We start from the raw sequence: 25,455 nt of genomic DNA on the forward strand, positions 1-25,455 counted from the left end.
TGTCCCCATCCCTGTCCCCCCTGTCCCAATCCTTGTCCCTGCCCCGATCCCAGTCCCAGTCCCCCTCCCTGTCCCTGTCCCGGTCCCGGTCCCCCCATCCCGGTCCCGCTCTGCTCGGGGCTGAGCCCGGGGGTCCGGCGGGGCGGGCGCGGCGGGCGGGGCCGGCGGCGGGGCGGGCTCGGCTCTGCGGCGGCCGCACCGCACCGCACCGCACCGAGCCGTGCTGAACCGAACCGAGCCCAGCCCAGCCGTGCACAGTCCCCCCCCGGCCCCACCGCACCGCTCCCGGTCCCTCCGGACCCGACCGGGCCGTCCCGGGCCGAACCGAACCGAGCCGAGCCGAGCCGGGCGAACCGGAGCCGCCGCACCGGGAGCGCACCGGGAGCGCACCGGGAGCGCACCGGGGCCGGGCCGGGCCATGCGCTGAGGCCGCCGCGCAGCCCGCAGCCAAGGGCGGATCCCGGGCAGGACACGGTGAGGCGGCGGCACCGCAATGCGCCCCGCGGGGGGACCGGGAAAGGGCCGGGGGGCGGCGTGGGGGGGGGTCCCCGGCAAGGGCAGGGCACGGCCGGGAGCGGGGCGGGGACCCGGAGCCGTCCCTGCCCCCGTTCCCGTCCCTGTCCCCATCCTCCAGCCCCATCCTGCCCCCCCAGCATCCTCCTGCTGCTGCTGCTCCTCCATCCCCGTCCCTCTCCCCTCCATCCTCAGCCCTCTCCCCCCCATCCCTATTCCTCTCCTCCCTCCCCTTTCCCCCCCCCTCCCTCCCCATCCCTCTCCCCTCCATCCCCATCCCTCTCCACCCCCCCATCCTGCTCCTCTCCCCCCCATCCCCAGCCCCCCACCCTCTGTTTGTCTCCCCCGGCGCTGGGGGGGGGGCGCTGAGCTGGAGGACGCGTGGGGGGGGTGCAGGGGGTGCAGAGCCCCAGCAGGATCAGGCCCCATCCCCAGTGTTGTGTTCACAGGGAGAGGGGCTGGTGGGGGCCAGGCGATGCCACGGGGCCCGGGAGCACCCCTGGGTGCTGCAGAGGCCCCATCCTGCCCCCCCCCGGTGCCCCACACCGTGGCAGTGGGGCTGGGGGCATCTTTGGCCGTGCTGTGGGCAGGTGGGACTCGGTCCTGAGCTCTGGCGTCCCCAGGCACCGGCTGAGCCACGGCCTCTGCTCCGTGTCCGTGTGCCCACGATGCCTCCGGGCCCGTGGGGGCATTTTCCTGCCCCGTGCTGCAGGACCCAAAGCAGGACGGGCTCCTTGGTGCCAAGGCCACGGTGATGGGCTCCTGCCCTGGCCACGTGCGTGCCCGGGTGCCTGGGGATGTGCTGGGGCCTGTGGGGTCCCCTGGATGCACACAGGGCTGAGAGACCTGGGGCACCCCATGGGAGCGGGACAGACCTGACCCCAAACCCAGCCATCCAAACCCAAACCGTGCCCTGATGCCCTGCTCAGGTGCCCGTTCCCATCCCTCCAGGTGCCTTTGGGATGGCTCCTTTGGAAACGCAGCCCCACGGCAGCATTAACCTCTCCAAACCATCACGCTCTGCCGGGGGAGCCAAGATGCTCCTGCACGCACGGGGACGCCCCGTGGGGACCCGGCAGGCCACGAGCCTGCAGCCGTGTGTCACCCGTGGCCGTGTGTCACCGTCCCCCGATGTCACCAACCCCCGGTGCCTGCAGCCCCGCTCCGTCCCCGGGCTGGGAGCGGTGGCACGGGGCAGCGCAGCAGGCGCCGAGCTCTGTGCGTGAAATGGCACCTCCTTACGCAGCAGATCCAGCGCCGTGGCAGAGCCGGGGGGGCTGCGGGCACCGCTGGCTCCTCGCTGGGCCGGGGGCTGCCCCACGGCACCGCTCCCGCTGCCGGGGGTGCCCGCCGTGACCCCCCCCCCCTCCTCTCCGTCAGTCTCAGCCGCAGCTGCTGCGCCGGTGGCCACGGCTCGGCCATATGGCCGCGGCACGGGGGGGCTGGTAAAAATAGCCAGAGCTGCTGCACCCCCGGTGGGCCAGTGCCATCCTGCCCCGCTGCCCGGCAAGGGCGTCCCAAGGGCAGGGGGAGTTTTGGCACCGGGGGGGCCCAGGACCCCCCTCGCTGTATCCAGGATGAGAGCACCACCAGAGCAGGGGGCTCGCAAGGGTTTTGGGGGTGTCCCTATTGCCCCCCCAGGCTGGTGCTGGGGGTTTCCATCCTGAAGCCCCCCACTGGCACCGTGACGCGCGCCCTCTGCCCTCTCCTTGCAGCGGCGGCAGCTTCTCCGCGGCACGATGCCGGAGCAGAGCAACGACTACCGGGTGGTGGTGTTCGGCGCCGGCGGCGTGGGCAAGAGCTCGCTGGTGCTGCGCTTCGTCAAGGGGACGTTCCGGGACACCTACATCCCCACCATCGAGGACACCTACCGCCAGGTGATCAGCTGCGACAAGAGCGTCTGCACCCTGCAGATCACCGACACCACGGGGAGCCACCAGTTCCCGGCCATGCAGCGCCTCTCCATCTCCAAGGGCCATGCCTTCATCCTGGTCTTCTCCGTCACCAGCAAGCAGTCCCTGGAGGAGCTGAAGCCCATCTACCAGCAGATCGTGCAGATCAAGGGCAGCGTGGAGAGCATCCCCATCATGCTGGTGGGCAACAAGTGCGACGAGACCCAGCGGGAGGTGGAGAGCCGCGAGGGGGAGGCCGTGGCCAAGGAGTGGAAGTGCGCCTTCATGGAGACCTCGGCCAAGATGAACTACAACGTCAAGGAGCTCTTCCAGGAGCTGCTCAACCTGGAGAAGAGGAGGAACGTCAGCCTCACCATCGACGGCAAGCGCTCCAGCAAGCAGAAGAGGACAGACAAAATCAAGGGGAAGTGCAGCGTCATGTAGAGCCCCGGACTGGCCCGCGCGCCCCCCTCCCGGTGTCCCCTCCCTCCCCTCCTCCACGGCCGGACAGCGGTGGCATCGCAGCGGGGCCGTCCCCTCGCCCTCCCCGTGGCCGTGTTGGGGGGGGGCTGTGGCAGGTCGGCGGCCCCAGGGGTGGGGGGCGATGGTGGGGCTGGGGCATGGACCCATGGGGACATGGATGGGGACACGAGGCTGGGCACGCGTCCACGCACCGCAGCACAACCGGACACTGGGACACGGGGACGGGGACAACGCGCGGGGACCCCACTGGGAGCAGAGCCCGGGGCCACGGAGCGGGTCCCGGCCCCCCCCAGCCCCCCTCGGGCCCTGTGCATGGGAAGGACGGCGCCAGGCGGGGGTGGCGGTGTCACCCCCCGGGTGACAGTCACACCACTCCCGAGCTCTCCCCGTGCCCCGTGCTGCGCTCTTCCCTGGGCAGGAGCCCCCCCCCAGCTGCGCCCCGCTGCCTGCAGAGCCCCCAGCCCCATTCCCATCCCCAGGGCCCCCCCCCCCAGCAGCCCGGAGCCGCCAGCCCAAGCACAAAGCATCGGGTCCGACCGCGGTCCTGACCCAGCACAATCCTGGCGAGCTCGGACAGAGCCCCCCCCCCAGCACCCCCACCAGCCGTGAATGCGGTCGGGGTCCCCCCTGCTCCTGCAGAGCCCCCCCCCAAATCCCCAGCACCCCCCATCCGCTGCCCCCCCCGCCCTATGACCCCCCAGCTTGTTCCCCCCCCCAGCCGGAGCGGGGCCCCCGTGCCGCCAGCAGCCCCCCCAAATCCTTTTGGGGTTCGCCCCTCTCTCCGGCCCCACTCCCCCTGCCCCGGGGCCGCGCAGCCCCCACGCCACGGGGGTGCCAAGAGCAGGGCGGCCCCCCCCCCTTCGTGCTGCACCCCCTCCCCGCTCCCCCGGCGTTTTCGGAGGCGAGCCGAGCGACCAGGGGACAAGGTGCCGCGACGATGTAGCCTTTATTCTAGAAATAGTCTTCCTTCAATAAAGAGATGAGAAACGCTCCTGCCTCCACGCCGGACCTGGGGGGGGGGCTCAGGGCCATTGGGGGGGGGGCTCAGGGCCATTGGGGGGGGGGAAATAAGGGAGATTAGGGTGTGATGTGTGATGTGTGATGTGTGTGTGCGTGTGTGTGCGCGCACGAGCGCTCGCCGTGCGCACCCGCGTGCCCGCGCATGGGGGCCGCCAATGGGTGCCCCCCACCCCTCGTTGCCGGCGCGGGCTGGCGGCCCCATAGGGAAGGGAGGGGAGGGAGGGGAGGGGGTGGGAACGCGGGGCCTGCGTCATCATCATCATCATCATCATCATCATCATGCCAGTTGCCATGGCAACCATCCGCTCCCCCGGCGCTGCGGCCGCGTGGGCACGCGGGTGCGGGTGGGGGGCCGGGGGGACGCAAGGGCCTCGGCAAGGGCACGGCTCTACGGGGGTGGCACGGCCCCATGGGGTTGTCGTGGCCCCATAGGGATGTCATGGCCCCATAGATGTGGCACGGCCCCATAGGGATGGCATGGCCCCATAGGGATGTCACAGCACCCTGGGGACAGGCACAGCACCCGGGGGGTGTCACAGCACCCATGGGTGTCACAGCACCCTGCCACCAGCCATGGGAACCTCTCCCATCCCCGTGTCCCCAGCAGGTGAGCGGGACGGGCACGTGAGGACATGGGGACACCCGGGGCTGGTCCCCACCCATTGGGACCCCCAGGGTGGCAGAGGTCCAGACCCAGCTGGAAGGCTCACGGATATTTATGGGGGGGTCAAAAAAATCCCCAAACACACCCGGAACCTGCAGATGCTCTGCCGCGTTGTCAGCCTGGGGACAAAATGGGGAAGTCCCCCCCCTGCCCCCGTCCCCGTGCCTCTCATCCCCGTGCCAGCCTCTCCCCCCACCCCCCCCCCCGGTTCCGTTTCCATCCCCAAAAGGAAGCAGAAAGAGGGGCCCGGACCAGCCCCCCACCCCCCACCCCATTGTGGCTCAATTCTTCCTCTTCTGACACCAAAACCCCGTGCGGGGATGGAAACGGGCTCGGGGAGCGGGGGCACGGCACCGTGCGCCCCCCTCCCTGCCCATGGCCTTGCGCCAGCTCTCAGCACCCCCGGGGCAAAACAACGGGGACAAAAGGCGATTTGGGGTCAAACCGGGCAGGATTGGGGGTGCCACAGTCCCTTGACCCCCGATCCATGAGCAGCCAAAAATAAATTTGGTTTTGAAACCCACGAAGAGCTCCGGGGCGGGGGTCACAGCGGGGCCCCGTGTCCCCCCCCCCCCCCCCAGTGTGTGGCTGGAGCCATATGGGCGCAAATGGGATTAGGGGAATCGGCCTCCAGCCCGCTAACGGGATTACAGCTCCGCAGCCCAAACCCCAGCGGCCACACGACTGCTTCTGCGCTCAGGATGGAGGCATACTGGTGCATACTGGTGCATACTGGTGCATACTGGTGCACCCCAAGGATGCGACCCCCCATCCCCGTGCGCCCCCAGGGCCCCAAAGCCCTGATTCAGGGCACCGTGGGGGGGTCGCTGGGGGGGTCATTGGGGTTTCTTGCACCCCGTGACTGCCGCCTGCAGCTGATTCACCCGCTGGGATTTTCCCCGTGTCCCCCCCCCTGCTGTAAAACCCTGGGGGGGGGTTGGGGGGAGGCTGGATGGGGGCTGGGGGCGGCTGCTGGGGATCTGGGGGGGGGGACACTGGGACTTGGGGGGCAGCACTGGGGTTTTGGGGGGAGGGCACTGGGATTTAGGGGGGGCGCACTGGGATTTTGGGGGGAGCATCACTGGGATCGGGGGGGCAGTATGGGGATTTTGGGGGATTTTGGGGGTCAGGACTGGGATTTGTGGGGGCAGCAATGGGATCGGGGGAGGGACACTCTGATTTTGGGGGGCAGCACTGGAATTTTGGGGGCAGAATGACTGGGACCAGGGGCAGGACTGGGATCTGGGGGGGCAGCAATGGGATCTGGGGGGGGACACTGGGATTTGGGGGGCAGAGCCAGGATTTTGGGGGGCAGCAATGGGGTTTTGGGGGGAGGGCACTGGGATTTAGGGGGGCCACTGGGATTTTGGGGGGTCAGGACTGGGATTTTGGGGGTCAGGACTGGGGTTGGGGGGGTCAGGACTGGGATTTTGGGGGTCCAGAACTGGGATTTTGGGGGGGGGCAGCACTGGGATCGTGGGGGGACATTGGGATTTGGGGGGAAATATCACGAATTGGGGGGAAATATCAGGATTTTGGGGGTCACCCCCAGGATTTGGGGACACCCGGCTCCGCTGCCGCCCCCCCGCTCCCCCTCATTAATATTAATCACCTCATTTACATAACCCCGCCCATTTTCCCCGCCCCGCTCTCCCATTGGCTGCCCGCCCCGCCGCTCCCCATCCCCCCTCCCCTCTCCCTCCCTCCCCCTCCCTTCCCCGCGCCGCCGCCTCACCCTAACCTGCTGCCTGCCCCTCGCCCCGCCCCCTCCTCCCCGCGCGCCCCATTCCCGGCTCTCCCATTGGCTGGCGGCGCTGCCCGTCAGCGGGGGGGGCGTGGCCGGGCGCCCCCCGCCCTGCCCGCGCCCGGCGGGGCCGCCCAGCAAGCTGCGTTGCGCGGCAGCGGCTGCTGGCTCCGGCGGCGGCGGCGGCGCCTCCCCCCCCCCCCCAAAATTCCCGGTGCCCCCCCCCCACCACGGTTCGGAGCCCCCCCCCCCCCCCCCGGGACCGGTGAGGAGATTGGGGGGGGGGGAAACTGGGCAAAGGGGGGGGGTTTGGGGGGGGTCCGGTGCAGGCCGCGGCCTGGTGGAGCCCCCGGGCTGAGGGCACGGTGGAAAGGGGGGGGGGGGGAGTGGGGGGGTCTAGGGGGGGGATGGGGAGGGGTCGTGGGGGGGTTGGGGAGGGAGGGGGGGGGATAAAGGGGGGGGTGGGGAGGTAAAAAGGGGGGGGTTAGGGGGTTAAAGGGGTGGTTGGGGGGCTTGGGGGGGGCGCTGGGGGGTCTGGGGGGGGCTTGGGGGGCATGGGGGGGGCTCTGGGGGGGGTGGGGGGGGTGGGGTTGGGGGTTAGGGGAGGTCTGGGGGGGTGGGGGGGGCCTGGGGGTGCTGGAGGTTGAGGGAGGGGGGAGGGGCTGGGGGAGGGGGGCTGGGGTGGGGGGGTGATGGGGGGGTCATTAAGGGGTGTGGGGGGGGTGTAGGGGGGCTTTTGGGGCGGGGGGGCCGTGCTGGGGTCTCAGGGTGTTTGGGAAGGGGCGAGGGGGGGGGCTGGAAGGGGGGTGCGGGGGGTGGTTGGAACCCACGGGGGGGTTTGGGACCCGCTGTTTGGGGGGGGGGGGGGCAGGCGGGGCACAGCCCCAGAACCCCCCCGCGGGGGCTGGGGGGAGGCTGGGGGGGGCGATGCCCCCTGGTGGGGTCACAGATGGGGGAGTTGGGGGGTGCAGGGGGTCGGGGCAGAAAGCTGGGGGGGGTCCCAGTGGCTGGGGGGGGGGTCTGGTGGGAGGGGGGGGCAGGGGGGGGGTCAGTGCCTGGGGGGCGTTGTGCTGTGAGACCCCCAAAGGGAGGGGGTGACTGCACACAAAGGCAGGAACCCCTCTGCCCCCCCCCCCATAATTACTAATCAGCACAAACGAGCTGCAGGTGCCCCCCCCAGGAGCAGGGTCTGGACCCCTACAGCCCCCCCCCAGCAGCAGGGCCATGGGGTGCCCCCACTGGGGTGCCCCCAAATGTGTCCCCGGCCCCCCCTGAGCACAAAGGATCACAGGGCGCTGGGGCTCCTCACCCTCTGCTTGTAAAGGAGGGGGGAAAGTTGTGGGGTTTAGGGTGCTGGGTCACATTTCGTGTGTTTTTTTGGGGGAAAACCGGCAGAGTTTGGGGCTTTTTGTGGCCGTGCTCCCGGCGGGCGAGCCGACCTGCGGTGCGCCGCAGCAGCAGCGGGTAACCCGATCTGCAGCCCGAGCCCCGGGGGTAAATCCGAGGCCTTTTAGGTAATTATTGGGTTTCCCTAACGAGCTGCTCCCCTATGGGGTGTGTAGGGCCGGGGCAAGGCCTTCATCCCACGGGGGTGTCCGAGCTTGGGTGATGCGTGGCCCTAAAACAAGCCCCCGGGACCTCAGGGATTGGGTTTGTCGTCTGCTGGTTCCAGCCATCCTGGGGGAAAACGCCCCCAAAAATCCGGATTGAGGTGTTGAAATAGGGCCCGTCATCTGGGGGGGGTCCTTCTGCCACCCTTGGTGCTGCCGGGGGGGCTGCCGGGGGGTTTGGGGGCTGGCACAGGAGGTGCCCTGACACGGGGCCACCAATTTTCCTCCCGTTTTAGCCCTGACCCCGCGCTGCTGGAGGCAATCGGTGCGCCCGGACACCGGGGTCCTGCCCCGGGGAGGCGTCATCCCGGCGGGCACGGGGCCGGGGCTGGGGCCGGTGACTCAGGGCTCGGAGGTTTGTTCCCCGCTCTCACGCTTCCCCTGCGGCCGGCCCGGCTTGTGCCTTCCTGCCTCGTTTCCTTATCTGCCCGCCGGAGATAACGGAGGGGAGGGGAGGGGAGGGGAGGTGGGCACCCTCCTCCTCCTCCTCCTGCACCCCCTGCTCCTGCCCCGCCGGCTGCCCCTAACCCCTGGGTGCTGGGAATCGCTGCTCGGTCGCTCGCTGGTGCCAAGGGGGAATTTTTTTTTGGCTCCTTGGCGAAGGGCAGAGCTCGAGCCGTCGTTTCCAAAGCGCCTCCTTGTCCCTTCGGTGATGGGGCTCGTGTCCGAAGGAGGATTTTGGGTCGGTCGTCCTGCGCTCACGGCTCAGAAATCACCCGAATTTTGGTGCTGCTCGGCAGGAGGTTGGCCAAAAGGACGGCCACGTCGGTGCTCGGCACCCCAAATGGGTGGCTGTGCAAAGAGCAGGGAGGTGTCTGCGGTCGTTTTGGGGGGTTTTGGCGTGGGGAGGGCAGAGCGAGAGAAAAAGGGGGAGATAAAATATTGGTGTGGGGTCGCTGGTGCCCATCACGGTCCTGCCCCACGCCTCCAGCGCTGCGCTCCCCACCTTGACGAGGACTCGGAGGGCAGGGGGGCTGGTGGGACGTGTTCCCGTTCCTCGTTACGGGTTTGCAGAACACCAGGAGAAACCAAAATGGGAAGGGAACAAAACTAAAGGACAACGTAAATGCAATTCCCTGCCGCGGCTTGGCTTGGCCACGGTGCCATAAGGACAAACCAGCAAAAAACAGGGGTAGACTTCTTAAAAAAAAAAAAAAATCAGTGTTTTACGTTTACCTGCTCAGTGTGTGTTTAGAAATGAATGGCTGGAGCTTGCAGGCGGGCTGGAGCTTGCTTTTGGGTGCCAGGCTCTGGTGGCCTGGTGTAAGCAGCTCGTTTCGGGTGGCTCTGCCCCATCGCTCGGTGCAGATCTTGCTGCTGCCATCTCCGCGTCCCCTCTCATCATCTGCTCGTCCCGCTACAAGGCCCTTTATTGAAAGGCCCCGAACAAGCGGGGCATTGTGCAACGCAGCCGTGTTTTCGTTTCGAAGGCTCCTTGTGAAAGTGAAAGCTGCGCCTGCTGGCTCGGGGTGCAGCCTCCCGGCAAGCCTCGCTGCTCTGCAAAACACCCGAAAAACCCCGGGCTCGTTGGAGCTGAGGCTGGCCACCAAAAAAAACCCTGGGCTAATTGGAGCTGAGGCCGGGCACCACAACAGATTTGGCTGAAGGAGGCGAGCCACCAGGCAGTTCTCGGTGCTGGCGGTGGTCAGCGCACGTGGTGGGAGCAGATTTTTGCTTTAATCCCCGTTTTTGGGGTTTTGGAGCTGGATTTCGGCAGGGAAGGAGCCGCGAGTTCGGGCGATTCTTCAAACTCAGCCGTGTCAGAAATCTCCGGTAGTTTTGGATTACGTTTTCTGAAGTGGGTGGGTAGGGATTGGCTGCGACCTCACCAAAAAAAAAAAAAGAAAAAAGGAGGAAATTCAGGCACGCTGCTCTGCTGAGACACAAAACAGGAAATTTAGTTAAGGATTATGCTTTTTCATAATTTATTGCGTGTTTTTCCTCATTCCTGCTAACAGACTAGAAAAAAAGTTGTAGCCTGCGTAATCAGAAAGCACCTCTGGATCTCTGAATCTGCAGCTAGAGATTGCCCTCGCTGCTGGACTGCTGAGAAGCTGCGAAAGCCGAGGAGCCGCGGTAACTCCCGCTTTGTTCTGCCCTCACCCTGCAGAAAAAGGGAGGAAGGCTGGGGAAAGGGCTGCCTGAGAGGGATTTTTAAAAACATCCCAAAAGGGCGAGCGGGGATCAGAGCTGGCCCTGGCCTGGGGCCAGCGCTGGCGGTGGGCTCTGCGCTGCTGGGAGGATGGAGGCGGAGGGGGGGGGACGCGTGGATGGTCCAGAGCCTCCCTTCTCCGCCTTGCCCCCCTTCGGAAGAACAAAATCTATTTTTAAACGTATAGAATCGTTGGGTGTTTGCTTTTGCGAGCCCCGAAGGCTTTTTGTCCATTTCTGCCTCGTCTGCTCTCGCGGCGAGTCCTTGTGCTGTTTTTCTGGTGTTTTAACCCTTTTCTGCTCGTCCTCAGCTTGTGCTGCTGCGGCTCCGAAACTCCGGCGGGGCTGCCCGGTAGACGAGCTACAGAAACTGCTCGTAGGAGCTTATTCCTGCTGTAGTCATGGTTATTCTCATTTCCTCCAGTCTCAGGGTAACTTCTTTGTTTGCTGGCAGAGGATCAGTGTTTATGCTCAAACCGTGACGTCGCGCAGCTTCTCTGCTCGGTTACTCGCGATGAACTCTGGTACCGTTCCCAAACGCCAGCGCTGTGAATTCAGCCTTACTACGCGACTTCTCTACGAGAAGAGGAGCACAGGCTTGTCGGAGAGCCTCTTTTCCCTTTTTTTTTAAAGAAAATTCCCTAGTTAAGGCCAGGAAATGTGACCGTTGTGCTCTTAGTTGTGGAATTGTGTCCGTAACTGTGATCGTAGAAGCGGATCCTGAGCCTCAAAACTAAAGTGGTGCCGGTCATCGGGTGGGATAGGAAATGAGCTTGTGTGAGGCACCTGCTGAAGCTGGCAGGTGGAAGTGGAACTGGGCATATTTTCTATTAGAAATAGGAAAAAAAAGTGGATTATTCTTTTTTTTGGAGGTGCTGGTTTGAAAAGCAGGGAAGGATTGGAAGAAACCAGCCAGTGTCCAGCAGCCGAGAGCAGGTGGAGTCCTGGACGGCCGGGACTGGGGTTTGGAGGGGAAACCACAAGACTGGGAATCTGTGCTGATGGGCTTTAAACCCCGCTTTTATGTGGCTGAGGGCTTCCCAGCTGGTTTGGTTGGGTTTTGCTGGTGAAGAAGTCGCAGTGTGTGAGCTGAGAGGACGCTGCCCAGCTCACCGCGGGCTCTTGCTGCTGCCGTGGTGAGGTGAGGGGGGGCTGCAGGTAGGGGGGGATTCGTTGCTGCTCTGTGCCATGATTTAAGGTAAAGAAAAGTTGATTTTGGTACAGGTGGAATGAAGGCTGGTTAGGATTGGCACTGTAAGACCTCTCTAAGAGGTACTCGGGGGGACACCACCATCTCATCGTGTCTTTCTCACCCATTTTTAGCCCTGTGCTCTGCAGGCTCCGACCGGCGGTGCCGAGCTTGGGGCAGGGCCGTGCTTAGGAACCTGCTGCGAATTTCCTCCCGGGGAGAGCAACCAGAGCAGCTTTCTGCCGATTTATGCTGCCGAGGTGCGATGCCAAATTCGTTTGTCAGCACTCAAATACGCGTCTTTACATCCCTCGTAGAAACTAGTCGAGAATTGGAGAATTTGCTGTAAAGACGGATCTATTAGGGCTTGTGATAAATCGCAGACAGGCTTCATCAAGGCGTCCACAGAGCTGCGTGCAGCATGATGCGAGGACGCTGGGGTGAGGAAAGGATTTCACATTTGTTAGTCCAGATAGAGCAGGAGCTGTGGCGAGTGGCAGCGGCGGCTCTGTGCTCGCGGCATACCAATGCCGATGGAACTGGTTGGTTGCCAGCCGTTAGTCATGGGGCACACCTACTTTGGGAGAGTAGCCCGTGGGTTTAGAGAAGTAATTATTTTCTAACAGCCCCGTGGGGCACAGGCAATTCAGCTTCTGGAGGACAAGGAAGGGCTCGCTCCAGAATATTAGTTAAAAAATGGTGCGCGCACGAGCTGCAGCTGGTGGCTACTTGAGCAGAATGTAATTTGTCCGGGCATTGTTCCTCGCAGGCAGCGTTCAAGACACGAGCTTCTGGAGGCTGAAACAATGGCTCACCCGGGGCAGCTTTCGTGGTTTAATTGCAGTGCTGGTGCTGCTCGCTCAGGGGGGGGAGCTGGGCTGATTTTGGGTGCGGAGCTGGGCAGGTTTTTGGGCTCGCAGCAGCCCACGGGTATGGACCTGGGGGTGAACGGCTGAGATCGGGGCTGCTGGCTGAGCTGGGGTGCTCACACGGGTCAGCAGCAGGCTCGGAAAAGTCAGCACCTCTGACGGGTGGCAGAGCTCTTCTTCCTCTGCTTACTAATTAGGTGGTTAACATTCTTCGCCTTATTATCCCACCCTCAGCTTTCCTTTCTAGGGATCCGGGTTGACACTTTGTAGAGGCTCCTAAGGAGCAATTAGCTCGCCCATTTCTGGAGCCTTCAAGGAGAGGCTGCTCTTTTGGTGCATGTTTGTGAAAAACGTTTGTGGTGCCCGTGCGTGGAAAAAACACGTGCTAGATGTGATATTTTTTTTTTTTAGAGTGTGTTATCCGCTCGGTGTTGCATCATGTTTTTCTGCCTTCTTCATTCACGGATGCTTCTGGGGACAGGTCCAGCACAGGCTGGCTGCGGCGGTGCCTTCTGAAGGACTCCGTTATCAGCCTGCTGCCAGAAGGCAAGGCCCTTGTCAGGACGGAGGGGACAGAGCAAGCTTTCCTGCTGGCTCCCGAAGGACCTTGGTGTTGGTGCAGCTCGGGGTGCTCAGCCCGTTCCAGCAGGCTGCAGGGCTGCGGCTCATTTCGTGGTGATGGTCTCAGCAGCACCAGGGTTTGCTTCCAAAATCCCGTTCGTGCAGGTAGAGCCTGGCTTTGCTGGAGAGGGTTCTTCGCCTCTCTTGTGAAAGTTCTTGAAACCCCATGATTTCTTTTAAAAACGTGAAAAACCCCGTGTTAGGGAAACATTCTCGCCTTTGGATTAATGCCGTGCGGCAGCGCTGGAACGGCACGGTGCTCAAAATAGCAGCAGCTGCCATAGGCCAGGATGGAGCGGAGTCGAGTGAGTTGTGTTGTCAGTCATGGGAGCACAAATCCAATTCCACCTGCGGATGAGCATTCCCGAAATAGCAGAGGGTTGTCAACCAACAGAGGAGATGTATTGTGCGCATCTCTTTTGTGCGCTCCGTTCCTGCGCTCCCTTCGTCGCTGCAGTAAGGAGAAAAAAAATTAAAAGTTGCTGTGGTTTAGCTGCAGCTCGAGAGAGTAACCACTTCCTACTCTCTTCAGTAAATAACAGCTGGGAGAGCTTGTTTGGATAGCCGGGTATCTGCTGTTATTCGGGAGGTGAAACACGATCTGGCTGCAGGCGAAGCCCTGCTCGCGCTTACCGCTGCGATCTGCAAGCCGGCTGCTCCCGAGTTGCTGCTCCCGGGTTTGGGGAGGGAAAGGGAAGCTGTGGCAGTGGTGGGAAGATGTGAGTGTCCCCAGGGTGGGCAGGAAGAGGGGCAGGAAATCTCAGCCGGGGTTTAACGAAGCTGCTGATGGTGTAGGGAGTTTGTCAAGGGCTCCCGGTGCACTGAGGGGCTGCTGGGGCTGGTGGCTCAAAGGTTCAGCGCCACGCGGGTCCTGCCAGGCACCCACGAGGTGTTTTGGGGCCAAAGTCCACATGTGGAGGCACCTCGAGAAGCTGAGGGGTCTCCGGCACAGCAGCTGAGCTCCTGAGGACTTGCTCGAGCTGCTGGCCTCGTGCACTTAACCCTTGCTCCTTGATTTAATCGTGTCAATCTTGAGGCTGTTGTTGGCTGTGTAAGTGAAGCCTTCCTCCTGCACTCTCCCCGTGCACATGCTGCTGTGATATGGGGTAAATACGGGTTCAAATTCCTGCGGGACTGATCGTACCCTGCTAACCCCGTGCCCCACGGGCCAGGTTTGGGACCGCCGGGCAGAGCAACGTGGCCGCCTCCTGAGCAGTTACCCAAACGCTGCTGGAATTTTTTTAAGTGCATACAAGGTAAAAGTTAATCAAATATAGTGCTTTTTTTAATTACTGTGAGAGGGAGCCTAACCTGTGTGCTGGCTCCGTTTCAATCTTGCTGGCTGCTTGCTGGCAGTGCTTGGTGTGAAGATGTAAATTCCCGTTCCTTCAAACCAAGAAACGAGGGCACAACCTGCAGCCTCGTGCTGATAAAAAAAACAGGATGTAACTGTGGGGTGGGAACGAGGGTGGGCTCGGACACTACCGTGTAGTCCTGGAACATTTGAGAGACTTTTGCCCACGCCACCCTTAGTTCTTAATTTTTTGCTGATGCATCAGCTTGCTGGAAGGTTGTGCCTGACCAGGAGTGTTTCCTCTTCCAAATACTGGTAGCACTGAGTAAATTGCAGAGTTCCTAAAACTTGGTGTTTTACGTTTTCACGTGGTGGGCACTTTGTCCTGTGGCCCGCAGACCAAGCTTCAGTGAGAATATTGAGGTAAAAAGCCATTTTCACTACCACTGTTTAATTTTGTCTAGGAAAACCAGAGGGTAATGCGAGCTGACAGTGCTCCTGCTCTCGATTCTTGCACCTCCCTTCCAGCGCCGCAGTGTGTAGTGTAGCATCCTAATTTAAGCTTTTATTCCAGAGCTTCTTCCTGGAGGAGAAGGTTAAGGAGCAGGTGAACCTGTTGCATGATCTAATGCTTGTCCCTGCCACCCGCATGCGTTTCTGTTCGACCGGAGGAAATGAGCATTGTAAAGGATCCAGGGAGCCAAACGCTCACTGGCAGACCTGTCTACAAGTGCTCTCCTCAAGGTTTCACGAGCTGTGTAAATGTGCTGGAGAGGGATGGACTCGTAAGTGAGAGCTCATAAATTTGTGACCTCTCTCACCTGCGCACCGAGAGCTGGCAAGTCCCTGTCCGTGAATGCGAATTTGCTGATTTCTTTGCATGAATCATAAATCTGTGATTTATGGACGAGTCAGCTCTAATCCATTTGTATAAATATCAGTTTGCTTCCTTGGCTGTGCGGCGCTGGAGCAGCTCTCGCTAGGAGTGGGCTTTTGGTGCCATTTGAAGCTTTTTCAGGTTTCTACCGATAGTGGCTGCTGCTCTGATCTTACGAGGTTTGCGTGCTGATTGCAGCTTCGTTAGCAGGTCAGGGTGAGGACGACTGAGCTGTCGTACAGAGGTGCTAAAAGCAGAGTTGAAATTCAGTTGACCTTGTAAGGACCCTGCGTACGTGTTGGTTCTGGCTTTGCATCGTGTCTGCGGGTGAAGGGCTGATGTTCCCGGTGGCACAAAGAGCACCGCTCGCGCTAGGGCAGTGCTCTGGGGCAGCACGTTTCAGTTCCTTCCCAAGTCTCCAATTACGTTTTTTTAGGAGCAGTAACACGATTATAATGAGGCAGTTGGTATTTTCAGCACCAGGTTAGTAGGGAAACAAGCTATTGCTTTTTGAGAGCTTTTGCTAAAAGAAACTGCAAAAGGGCCAGGTATTATTCAGATACCCCTTTTCTAAATATGTGTTAAAGAAGCCTGTTTCTGCGTGGAGCCCTCAAGCACGGCGTAGCTGCGTGTTATCTGAGTATTTCGCTATAAATATAGAGCGAGGAGATTAAGAACGAATGGCGAACGGCTCCGTTAAAACCAGTGAGTGTTTTGTTTTCTGGTGCCATGTCATAATCCCAAGTCATTTTTCTTGGGATTTCAGCGTGAAGCTCCTGGAATGCATGGTAAAGCAGAGCAGCCAGGCAGGGAGGGTGCTGCTATGCTTATTTTAAGTATTTTTTTGGGAGAGGGTGAAATGATAAACATACGAGGAATGTTTTAGTGGGGGCGATGCAGGTGGCACTTCTGGTGTGGTTCCTTCATGCTCATCCCTGGAGTCCACACACCTCTGGCAGGGAAGAAGAAGAAGGCTCTGCGTCCCCTTGAGATGCAGTGGCCCAGTGCTGGATTATTTTCTGCCTCACCTCATCAATGTCCTTGCACTCGGGGGGCACCCAGGGGTGTTCGAGGAGGGGTAGGGGGCTCTGCTCCCTTTGCTTCTCTGCGTTCTGACCCAGGAATGATAGGACAGGGCTGAGCGCCTCCCTTTGCAGGTGATGGCACATTGTGGGCCAGTCCCATGGGTGTCCTCATACTAAAGACTCCCTGGGAGGCTGAGAGGACTCAAAGTTCCTCCTGCCCTCATCCTGCACCTGACAGCAGGGTCAGAGCCACGTTGGCCACCCCGTTTTTATGCTTGAAGGCTGTAGGTAGGAGACCGGTGTCCATCAGACACATACACCATGTCTGCGCTTGGTGTATGACAAAGCCATGTGTCAGCGCCCCTCATTTCCCCGTGCCTCCTTCAGGCCAGGCTCTTGGGGATTCCCAGTGCCGTAGGGGCTGGGATTTGTGCCAGTGAGTGACCAGGCTGGTGGACATCGGCCCCTTTCCAACTCAGCCCCTGTGGTGTTCAGGCTCGTGATGCCGCCGCCACCCCTCGCCATGTAATGGCAGCAGCAGCTTGAAATGCCCAACCGTGCGAGCGTGCCTGGTCCTGCTGCTGCTGCTCGTGGTGCTTGGAGGATGGAGGCTGGAAGAACAAAGAGATGACTACTTCTAATTCTAATTTATATTGTTTCCTGCGAAGCTGTCCCCTCTGCAGGGGAAACACGGTAGGGCCATAACAGGAACAAGCAAACATCCCGCGCTTCCTGGTGACTGTAATGACTCTGCTGACTTGAAATGCATCATTGCTTTGGTCTATCGCTGGCTGACTTTTATCTGGGGTGTTTTTTTGCTGTTAATGATTAGACGTTAAACAATTCCCTCTGGAAACAAGCTACGCAGCTACCTGCCCTCGCAGAGGACAGGCCGGCACGCCTGCTGCTTTGATCACACCTTAAAGGAAGCCGAAGCCCGTGGCTGCCTAAAATAATAACACTAATTTTCCCTGTTCCCTTTGTGCTTCCTTCTCTTGTGTGTTGGAGGGTATTTCTCTGCTAATATATGGCGGGGCCTTGTCGGGGGTCAAGCCCTGAGGGGTCTCGCTGGGCCTCGGGCCCTGTGGTGGCAGCTGAGGCCTCGGGCCCAGGAGGGGAAATGGCGGTGGGGTGCCATGTTAGGGACAAATCCTGCTCAAAGCCCATGGAGACAGGGGTTTTTATCAGAGGTGTGCTCGACTGTATGAATTAAACACAGCGAAGGTTCCTGAGCAAAGGTAAATCGCAGCTCTAACTGTGCCCTGCTCCCCCGCCTCAATTCTGGTTTTTATGTTCATCGCGTATCCGGTTGTCTAAAAAATAAATAAAAATAAAGTAGTGATGGGGCCTAAAACGTGGTGGGCCAAGGCTCCTCAGGGCCGCTCGGAAACCCGTCCCTGTGCCCCCCAGCTTTCCTTCTGGCTTCGTGTGAGATGGGTCCAAATTCCGCATTTTCTTCTGCAGATTTCATCATCTGCCGCTTGACAAAGGAATATAATGCAGCAATTTTCCTAACCTAAATAGTGATTCTGAATGACTGTATTTCCAACTCCCCTCTAACTTGTACTTAATTTAAGTGTGTGGGCTTTTTAATTTGATCATTGTGAGGAGGAACAAAAAATGAAATACTGCAGATATGCCTTCCCTTTCTTTAGTTAAATCTATCTTTGTCATTCTCTTTCTTTTTGACTTCCCTGAGTTGCTCATGCTATTTTTCTCTGGTTTCTTTTGTTGTAGCTTCTGTATTGCAGCCTTACATCTTTAGAAATATACAATGCATGTATGTGACTGCTTCCTTGCCTTCACAGCATCTCCGCTGTCAGCGTGTGACAAATAACATGTGATTGATGGCTGACTAAGCATTCGGAATATTTCTCCGCTCTTTGTGTGCCCGGTGATATTTTTTTTTTGGGTGTTGCGCAGGGAGGCAGGAGCGCCTGGCATCCCTTGTGAGCGTGGGGCCATCTTCAGACTCGAGCCTGAACTGCACTGGATGCAGGCAGGTGCTGTGCCTCCCGTCAGCCTTAAAGCCGGCAGAGCTGCTGGCTTGCTAACCCGTGAATCCATGTGACGTTTCCCTCATTCTTATGAGGTGACCCGAAATAGTTCCCTGAGAGCCGGCTCCGGCGTGGTTTCATGCAGGGAGAACGTACTGCCTGCGTCTGTCAGCGTGAGAAGGGGCTTTGTAGCTGGATGGCTGTGATGTCTGCTGTCTTTAAAAAAAATAATATTAAAATAAAGATGTGAGGTGTTTCAGCCGGTTGGATCAAAGCCTGATGTTCGCAGAGTAGCAAGCATTCCCCGCAGTCACGTTTTAATTGCTGAAAACTCTCTCTGTTTCCTTTCTTTTAGGAGAACCGGCCATTTCTCAAGCCAGAGAGCACATCTGCCTTTGTTCTGAAGGCGGCAGGGTGAACGCTCCCTAACCAGGTATGTTCATGCAGCAGCACACCAAAAAGCTTTCCAAACCATCCCTCCTGCCTCCCAGTTAACTCCTCAGGTCTCTATCCTTGAATCCCCAAACCATGGATGTCTTATGAGGCTAGCAGCACGCTCAGAGTCACCTGGAGGTGGTTTGACCAAGGCCTCAACTCTGCTTGGGTAACAACTCACAAACATTTGGCGTTTGCAATGTTTTATTCTGTTCCTTGAAAGGCTGTAACTTGAGGGTCAGTCACACAGCAGCCTCGGGAAGGGCTGCTCTGCTCCTGCCCTGTGCATCGAGACCTGCCGCTTACAATCCTGTCACTGCAGCGAGCACCTCTGTACACCCTGCTTTCGGGCTGAAAAGGTGCTTTTTCAGGGCCGGATGCAGGGCAGTAATTGAACTGCCTTTTCTGTCGAGAGCACTAAGTGCTAGATCTCCGTGTACCCTGCATCACCTGGTCCCTTAGTCATGCGAGGGGTGAGTGGTTAAATAATTGTCTTTGAAGGCTGTGTTCCTGAGAGGGCTGCTCGATAAATTATGATGAAACTTCAGGCACCTTAGGTAGCGGTAACAATTGCAGCTTTCTGATGGCAGGACAGCAAGGCTGCTGCTCCCAGTGGTACACTGGGGCCTCTGAGCGCTGCTTTGAGCAGTAGCCTCTGGTTTTAGCTCCAACTTTCAGGTGGAAACCACTCCTGCTTCACTGCTGGGGAACCGAAACACAGAAGTCCATTTCTGTGAGGGTATTTAGCTGCTCACAGTCCATCAGTAGGATGTCAAGTGTCTAAAATTACCCCAAGGTCACAAAAAAAACCTTGATTTCCTAAGGTAGCTGTTGTCTGTAAATTGGATTATTTTTTTTAATACGTTACATTCTTTGATGACTGTTAACATGGCATCACCATGCTTTTTATCTGTTACAATATACTCCAGGGAAGGCACAATGGTGCCACACGCTATCTGCCTTTCATTCCAGGTGAAAAGATTAAAGTTTTGGTAGGATGGTACCTTCAAGGTTATCGGTTAAAACTGGCCTACCTTGACCGCAGCTCTTCCCACAGACATTCGCTCTTCTTTCTTCAAAGCAATCCATCACGTAGCTTGTGGTCCCTGAGTGGTAGAAATTGAGTTTTTGAGAGATGCCAGCAGCACTTTGGTCTTCAGCATCCTTCTGCAGGGCTGATTTGGGAGCCTGGGTTCTGAGTGGGATCTCCAAGAGAGGGCAGTGTGTCCCTGGCAGCTGGACCGCGCTGCAGCTCCAGGCGTGAGCTGCTCGTGATCAGAGCAGCAGCGTCAGTCTCCAGACAGCTGAAAGAGCCGAAGTCCTTAAATCAATTTGGAATGAGTAATTGACTGGCATGCTCATTAGCAAATGTATTAGGAGCTGTGTTTTATCATGTGGCTGGTCGTCCTTTCCCCGGGTGGTGGCAGGAGTACAGCGGTGCTTCCTGTTGCCTCACTTTCATGAGAAATGTCGCCTGTCGGTTCCACTTGCGTCATTTTGCCCTACTTTTTGCACTTGGTGTCTCCTCCAAGAAGGGAGCGATTTTCATGGAATCAGCACCGAGCCTTGCTGTGAGTCAGGGTGGACTGGAGAGTTAATTCGAAACATAAGGAAAATGGGGAGAAAAACAAAAAAAAAAGGAAAACTGCTGGAGGTTGTTATATTGTAATATATCGCCTGAGGGCTCCAAGCAGGAAATGCTTGTGCCAGTCTCCATCTCAAAAGCAAATCTTTCTTCACTGAAGAGGCAGATTTTTACTGAAGTATGTAAGCATGCATCTCTCCCCAGCCCAACGCCTGCTTTTTTTCCCTTTTTAAGCCATTCCTGAAGCAGGGCTGTGAACGAGTCGCCACTGCTGGACTTGGCTTCTGTTCTCAGGAGCCGTTTGTGACCCCTTTTGCTCCATTCAGCTCTGCGTGGTGAGCAGCCAGCAGGTCGCCGCTGCCTGGTGGGACCCTCAGCACCTTTCTGGTATTTAGGAAGCTGGGTTTAATCCTGTCGAGTTTTGTTTAGTTCCTAGATTTACACGAAGACATCTTTGTTGGCGACTTGCATCTTGCAGAAATGCTTCCCTGGCCTTGTGATCACTGATGCATCAAGAGCACCCCGTTTTCTCAGGGTTCATTATGGCTTTTATTTGGTTTTCTTGCTAATTGGCTATATAAAGCTGCTTGATAGCCTCTAGAAGATAGGGCGCTTGTATAACATGAAAGCACATTGAAATAACCTCAGAAGTTGCTTTGAGATAAAAATGTATCCCAGGAGAAATATCCACATTTAAAACCAAGCAATTAACCTTGCTTTTAAACCCTTCCCTTCCTTCGAGGAGACCTTTTTCTTCGCTCCCTTTTCACTTGCTGTAATGGCAGAACAGATTGAACTTTATCCGTCTTGTAGGAAAGGGGAAAGATCCCTTCCCCGGGGAGTGCTTTAGTGCTAGCTTGGAAGCACTGCTAGTTTGTCATCGTGGTGTTTTTTTTTTGAGTGGCATTTTCAGTGATTTGAAGTCAACAGCCTGTTGATGTTTCGTGTTTGTTTTACTGGAACAGTTCTCGAATTGTTGGTGCAACTATGAAAATAGCTATACGTTACCCGGCTGAATGCCTGTCATAATATTGAACAGCAAATGCCTGTGTGCACTTTTATAATGGCACTTTAAGAATTATAAACCTCAGTATCCCATCTGTGTTTCGCTTTGGTATTTACAGCGTAATGAATTCTCCCTTGCTGCTTCAGCTGGATACTCTTTCACCTCCTCTTCCTGTTGCAAGCAGTTGTTGGGTTGGTGTACATTTTAAAATTCCTCTGATTTTTAGGAGGTTGTCAGCGACATAAAAGGACTTCTTGTGTTGCTTATTTGCTTGGCAGAGACACTGAGCTAATCTAATTACATTAAACGTGAGCATCCCCAGAGCGGAGATGTGCATTGTCCCTGGTTTGATCTCTTTGTAACAGCTGGAGGCATTTGCTAAAACTGGCAGATTTTTTTTTATAGGAACAAACTTTCTCCATAAACAAATATTTTTTGCTACAGACATAGCGATTTTTTTTTTGTTGCTATTCTTGATCTGTTGTCTAAAAGGAGGAAAAGGTGATTTGGGGATGAAAGAGAATCGGAAAGTCCGGAACGTATCTGGTGTGTCTCCTAGCAAGAGGAGGCTGTTGCTATAGCGCATTTTTGTTCCATTAGTGTTTGTACATTTTTACATTTCATTTTCCAAACAGCTTGAGGAAATTGGCATCCCATAAGTAAAACTTTTAAAAATAGCTCTGTTACTGCTGAAATAAGTCCTGTTGTTTCCACGGGCTGGTGTCCTGAGTCTATTACTGGCTCTCTGAACCCTTGGAAGTGTTGAAGGAGATGGTGCGAAGCGGAGTTGCAACCCCAAATATTTACTGAGGAATTAGTTTGTCCCGTTCCTTTTAAGAATGAACTCTTGCGAATGGAATGTTGCTGTCTGCAGGGCTTATTTTGAACTTTTTCCTCTTTTGTTCCGAGGAAAAACAAAGCCTGAGCAGGAATGTGGGATCGTGGAGGAACTGTGCTTCCGAGCACCCCGGCGTGGGGTGGGAATGCAGGCAGCTCGGTGCTAGCTGCCCTGCTCACCTCAGCTGATGGCTTTGTAGGACCTTGTACACTTAATTAGGAATTATTTCTTACAGGACAACAGGTCTAGAGTTGCACCTTCCACCCACAAAGCTGCTCGTGCACAGGTCCTTTGTGCCGGCGGTGCTGCGCGGGGGCCTCGTTGCTTTCTGTCCTCGGGCAGCACAGCTGCTGGCAGCGTTTCCTGTTGCTCTCCGAAACCCGAAGGAGCCGAGCTTCACAGGAGCAGCTGCTGCTCAGAAATCCCCCCGTGGAGGGGCCTCAAAGCGACAGATGTACTGCTGGGGGGCCCGTTGAACGGTTCCTGCGGGCTGGCAGCTTGCAGCGTAGGTCCCTGGAGGTGTGAAGCCCTGCAGGGTGGAGGGAAGGCCCCTCTCGCTCGCCTCTCCTCCAAGCCTTCCCTTTTTAGGACTTAAAAAAAGGCTTCCAGAGCAAGTTGCCAGCGCAGACCTCCTAGCAACTTCACAACCAGCAGTTTGCTTCCAAAAGCAAATGTGCACTGGCTGTGGCAGCTGTTACTTAGCAAAAATCCTGGGCCGCGGGCTGGAAAATAGCGGGGCTGCTGTGGGCAAGGAGAGAGGAATCTGCTCGTCCCTTGGAGGAATTAATGGGGAAAAGTTAAAAACTCGATGAACTCTGTCTTTTACCACGGATGTTTTGCATTGGTTGTCCAGATGCAATTGCTTGGTAATGATTTACTATTTTTGGGTGTCTATTTTTGGAGGCTGGGCAAAGTCTACCTCTGGGCCAGTACCTTTTGCCTATTTTTAGAGCACTGCGTAGCAGAATTACAACCAGGGCGGGTTATCCCAGTAAGGCTCTTTAATTCCGAGCGTGGTCTGAGCACCTTTATCCCAAGGAACGTGTTCTTCTCCCTTTAACTTCACCGAGAAATTGGTCCTGGGGGATCCTAAAGCTCTGGTGCTGGTCTGCGACCTGCTTGCCACGGCAGGTGCCGACCTCGTGCGGTCGCGGCGTGGCCGTGAATCACGGTCCCGTGCCGGTGCTGCTGGGTGCCCGTCAGCACTGCCTGCCTGGGATGCTTGCGTTTGGCCCACGGGTACGGCATGTAACAGTTCCCAAGTTCCTCGAGGAGGGATCCATCAGACACCTCGGAAGGAGCCTTCGGCCATTTGGCAGCTTCTCATTTTCCATGAGCTGTTCTGCGTTGCCCAACCGCGCTGCACGAGGGCAGGCGGTGCTGGCACCAGCACGGCACGGGCACCAGCACGGCACGGGCACGCTGCTCTGCTCCAACAGCCTGCTGGTGGCTCTGGGCATCCTAAATCCTGGGGCTCTTCACTGAACGAGCAGGCTGGAGCTAAGGAGTCTAAAGTCACAGCCAGTGCAAATGCAATTTTCTCTTATTCTCACATTGCAATCCCAAATCGTGTTATCAGGAACATTGCACATTGAGCTTTATGCGCAGAGGTGACTGGGCTGCTGTCTCGTTCACCTTATGCATGCAGTGGCTTTGATTTTTACCCTACCACATACTCAAACACTCTTGAAAAGTCGTAAAGACTGCTCATACAGCAGCCTCTTCCTGCAGAAGGATTCTCTGAACCTCGTGTGTTCCCTCTAATCTTTTCCTAGCGCTCTTTATTAGTGGCAGTAGGAATCGCTGACAGCATCAGCCGCCCGCCTGCCCTGCGACCTGCCGGATCTTGGAGCGTCCGAGGGAAGGAAAAGCAAATTCCTCCTGCCGGGGAGCTGGAAGGGGGTGCTGGAAAGGCTCTGCAGCGACCGCCTCCCACGGAGTTCCTGGCACCGCGGGCTTGCCGGTGGGCTGGAAGGGATGATCTGTCTTCCCTCCAGCTTTGCACCGGCTCCGAGGGAACGTTGGCAGCTGCAGGCTTTGCCTCGGGAGATGCCTTGCATTACCAACTGTTGCCGCTTCCAGGCAGTTCGGAAAGGAATTCCCCTCCTCGCCGCTCCCACCCACTGCAGGGTATCTGTGATAGCGCTGGCACCCGTGGCGCAGGGCGAGCGTGAGCAAAGGCTTCTGGCCCAAAATATAACCAGGGCATGGGTCAAGAAGGACCAAAACCAACGAGGTTTTTTTTCCAGACCCCTTGGTGCGACAAACGCCCGCGATGAGTTCCTAACCCGGGTGGCGGAGCCCCTCGGACTCCGACAGGGCGATGTTGAGGGCTTTGTTCGGGCAGGAGCTGCTCTGCAATATCCGCTGGGAGGAAATTGCAGCCTGCTTATCGCCTGCGTAGGAAACGCTACGAGTGGGAGATAGGGGAGTGGAGTGCCTGCCGCGCGGCTGGCTGCGCACCGGGAGCTGTGCGCTGGACGCGGCGTACTGGGGGCCAGCTGACTTACTGGAGACCTTTGGCCGGCCGGGAAGCCGCTGGCCAGCGCCTCCAGATGAATGAAGGCAGGAGCTGGCCCAGCTCGCTCACCTCCTTGGCTCCGTTGGCCTTGTTTTTGGTGTCAGCGAGCAGCAGCGCGTGGTCACGCTGCACTCGGCTGGGTCACGCTGCGGGATATCGTGTTCTTTACCTTTGCACTGGGAGAAGCATGCGGGGAAGGAGGGGGCAGAGTTTATTCCAGCACGCTGAGGTCAGGCTTGTTTTCCCTCTCTGAGCAAGAACAGACCAGCCCCTGGAGTCAGCTCCTGCAAGCCTGTAAACAAAAGGCTCATTTCTGCGGAAAGCCGAAGATGGTGTTGTGTTCCTCTGGAAAGTTTTTTTGGCTCGCTTTTTTTCCCTGCTGCAAACTGCGCCTGGTGCATTAACCTTGGGTTCAAAGGGCTGAGCAGGAGAAACACTGCTGCAGTTCATCAGGCCGAGCTCGGGGTGTCTGCAGGGCTGGCACCGACTGCAGGACGGCTGAGGGGGACAAGTGTGTGTCCCCTGGGAGGGCCACGAGGCAGTGCTGCGGGGATGAGAGGGGCTCTCTGGGGTGGAGAGGTCGAAATTCAGAACTGCAGGTGCCTCGCAGGGGGTGCTGCTCTCGCTGTTTTTTCCCCTGGGAGCTGCTCAGGGCCTGTCTTCAGCTGCAGAGACTTCTGATGTGGCTCGACAGCAGCCCTGAACGGCTGTGCTTGCAGGAAACCCCAAAAGAGCTTAAAATGGTGACCGCTTACGAGAGGGATCTGAAGGGCTGCGGTGGCTGCTGCGCCAGCGCTGAGCCCGGGGATCCCTGCGCTGCTTTTAAAACAAAAGGAAAAAAAGGGCAGTCAAAAAGGCAGGTGCATTGATGAAGTTTGAGGAGGAACAGTACAAATAAAGGTGTCTGTAACGCCGTTCCAGGCGTTTGCTTAGGTAGCTACGGCTTCAAGACTTCTTTTGGTATAGATGAGGGTTCTCTTTTTTTTCCCCTCCATCGAGCATTTGGCCATGCTGCGACTCTCAAAGAGGAAATTCCCCGTACTGGGTGTTGCCTCTCGTGATTGCTGTCAGCAGAGCTCAGTTGAGTCAAAAGGTAGATTTGGGGTTTTGGGTGGCTCGTC

General features: G+C 58.0%; 2 protein-coding genes across 6 annotated transcripts in view; both read left to right on the forward strand.

The window, feature by feature from the left end:
• The first annotated feature begins 167 nt into the window (after positions 1-167).
• On the forward strand, positions 168-3,877 carry DIRAS1 (DIRAS family GTPase 1). The gene is made up of 2 exons (XM_027472491.3): positions 168-474; positions 2,229-3,877. Exon 2 carries the CDS (start codon positions 2,253-2,255, stop codon positions 2,847-2,849), a length of 597 nt encoding a protein of 198 aa, XP_027328292.1. The 5' UTR covers positions 168-474; positions 2,229-2,252; the 3' UTR covers positions 2,850-3,877.
• A 2,682-nt stretch (positions 3,878-6,559) lies between these two features.
• Positions 6,560-25,455, forward strand: part of GNG7 (G protein subunit gamma 7) — a 63,014-nt gene continuing 44,118 nt past the window's right edge. The window contains exons 1-2 of one of the 5 annotated variants that reach the window (XM_038169003.2): positions 6,560-6,581; positions 18,305-18,382. The gene's annotated coding sequence lies outside the window, so the exon portion shown is untranslated. Of the gene's footprint in view, positions 6,582-9,385; positions 9,700-9,790; positions 10,003-18,304; positions 18,383-20,334; positions 20,357-22,655; positions 22,680-25,455 lie in introns of those variants that run through there. The other 4 variants (XR_011805299.1, XM_072029351.1, XM_072029358.1 and 1 more) reach the window with 4 other exon arrangements.

This window comes from Anas platyrhynchos, chromosome 29 (assembly GCF_047663525.1).
Source record: "Anas platyrhynchos isolate ZD024472 breed Pekin duck chromosome 29, IASCAAS_PekinDuck_T2T, whole genome shotgun sequence".
In the NCBI taxonomy this organism is placed as follows: domain Eukaryota; kingdom Metazoa; phylum Chordata; class Aves; order Anseriformes; family Anatidae; genus Anas; species Anas platyrhynchos.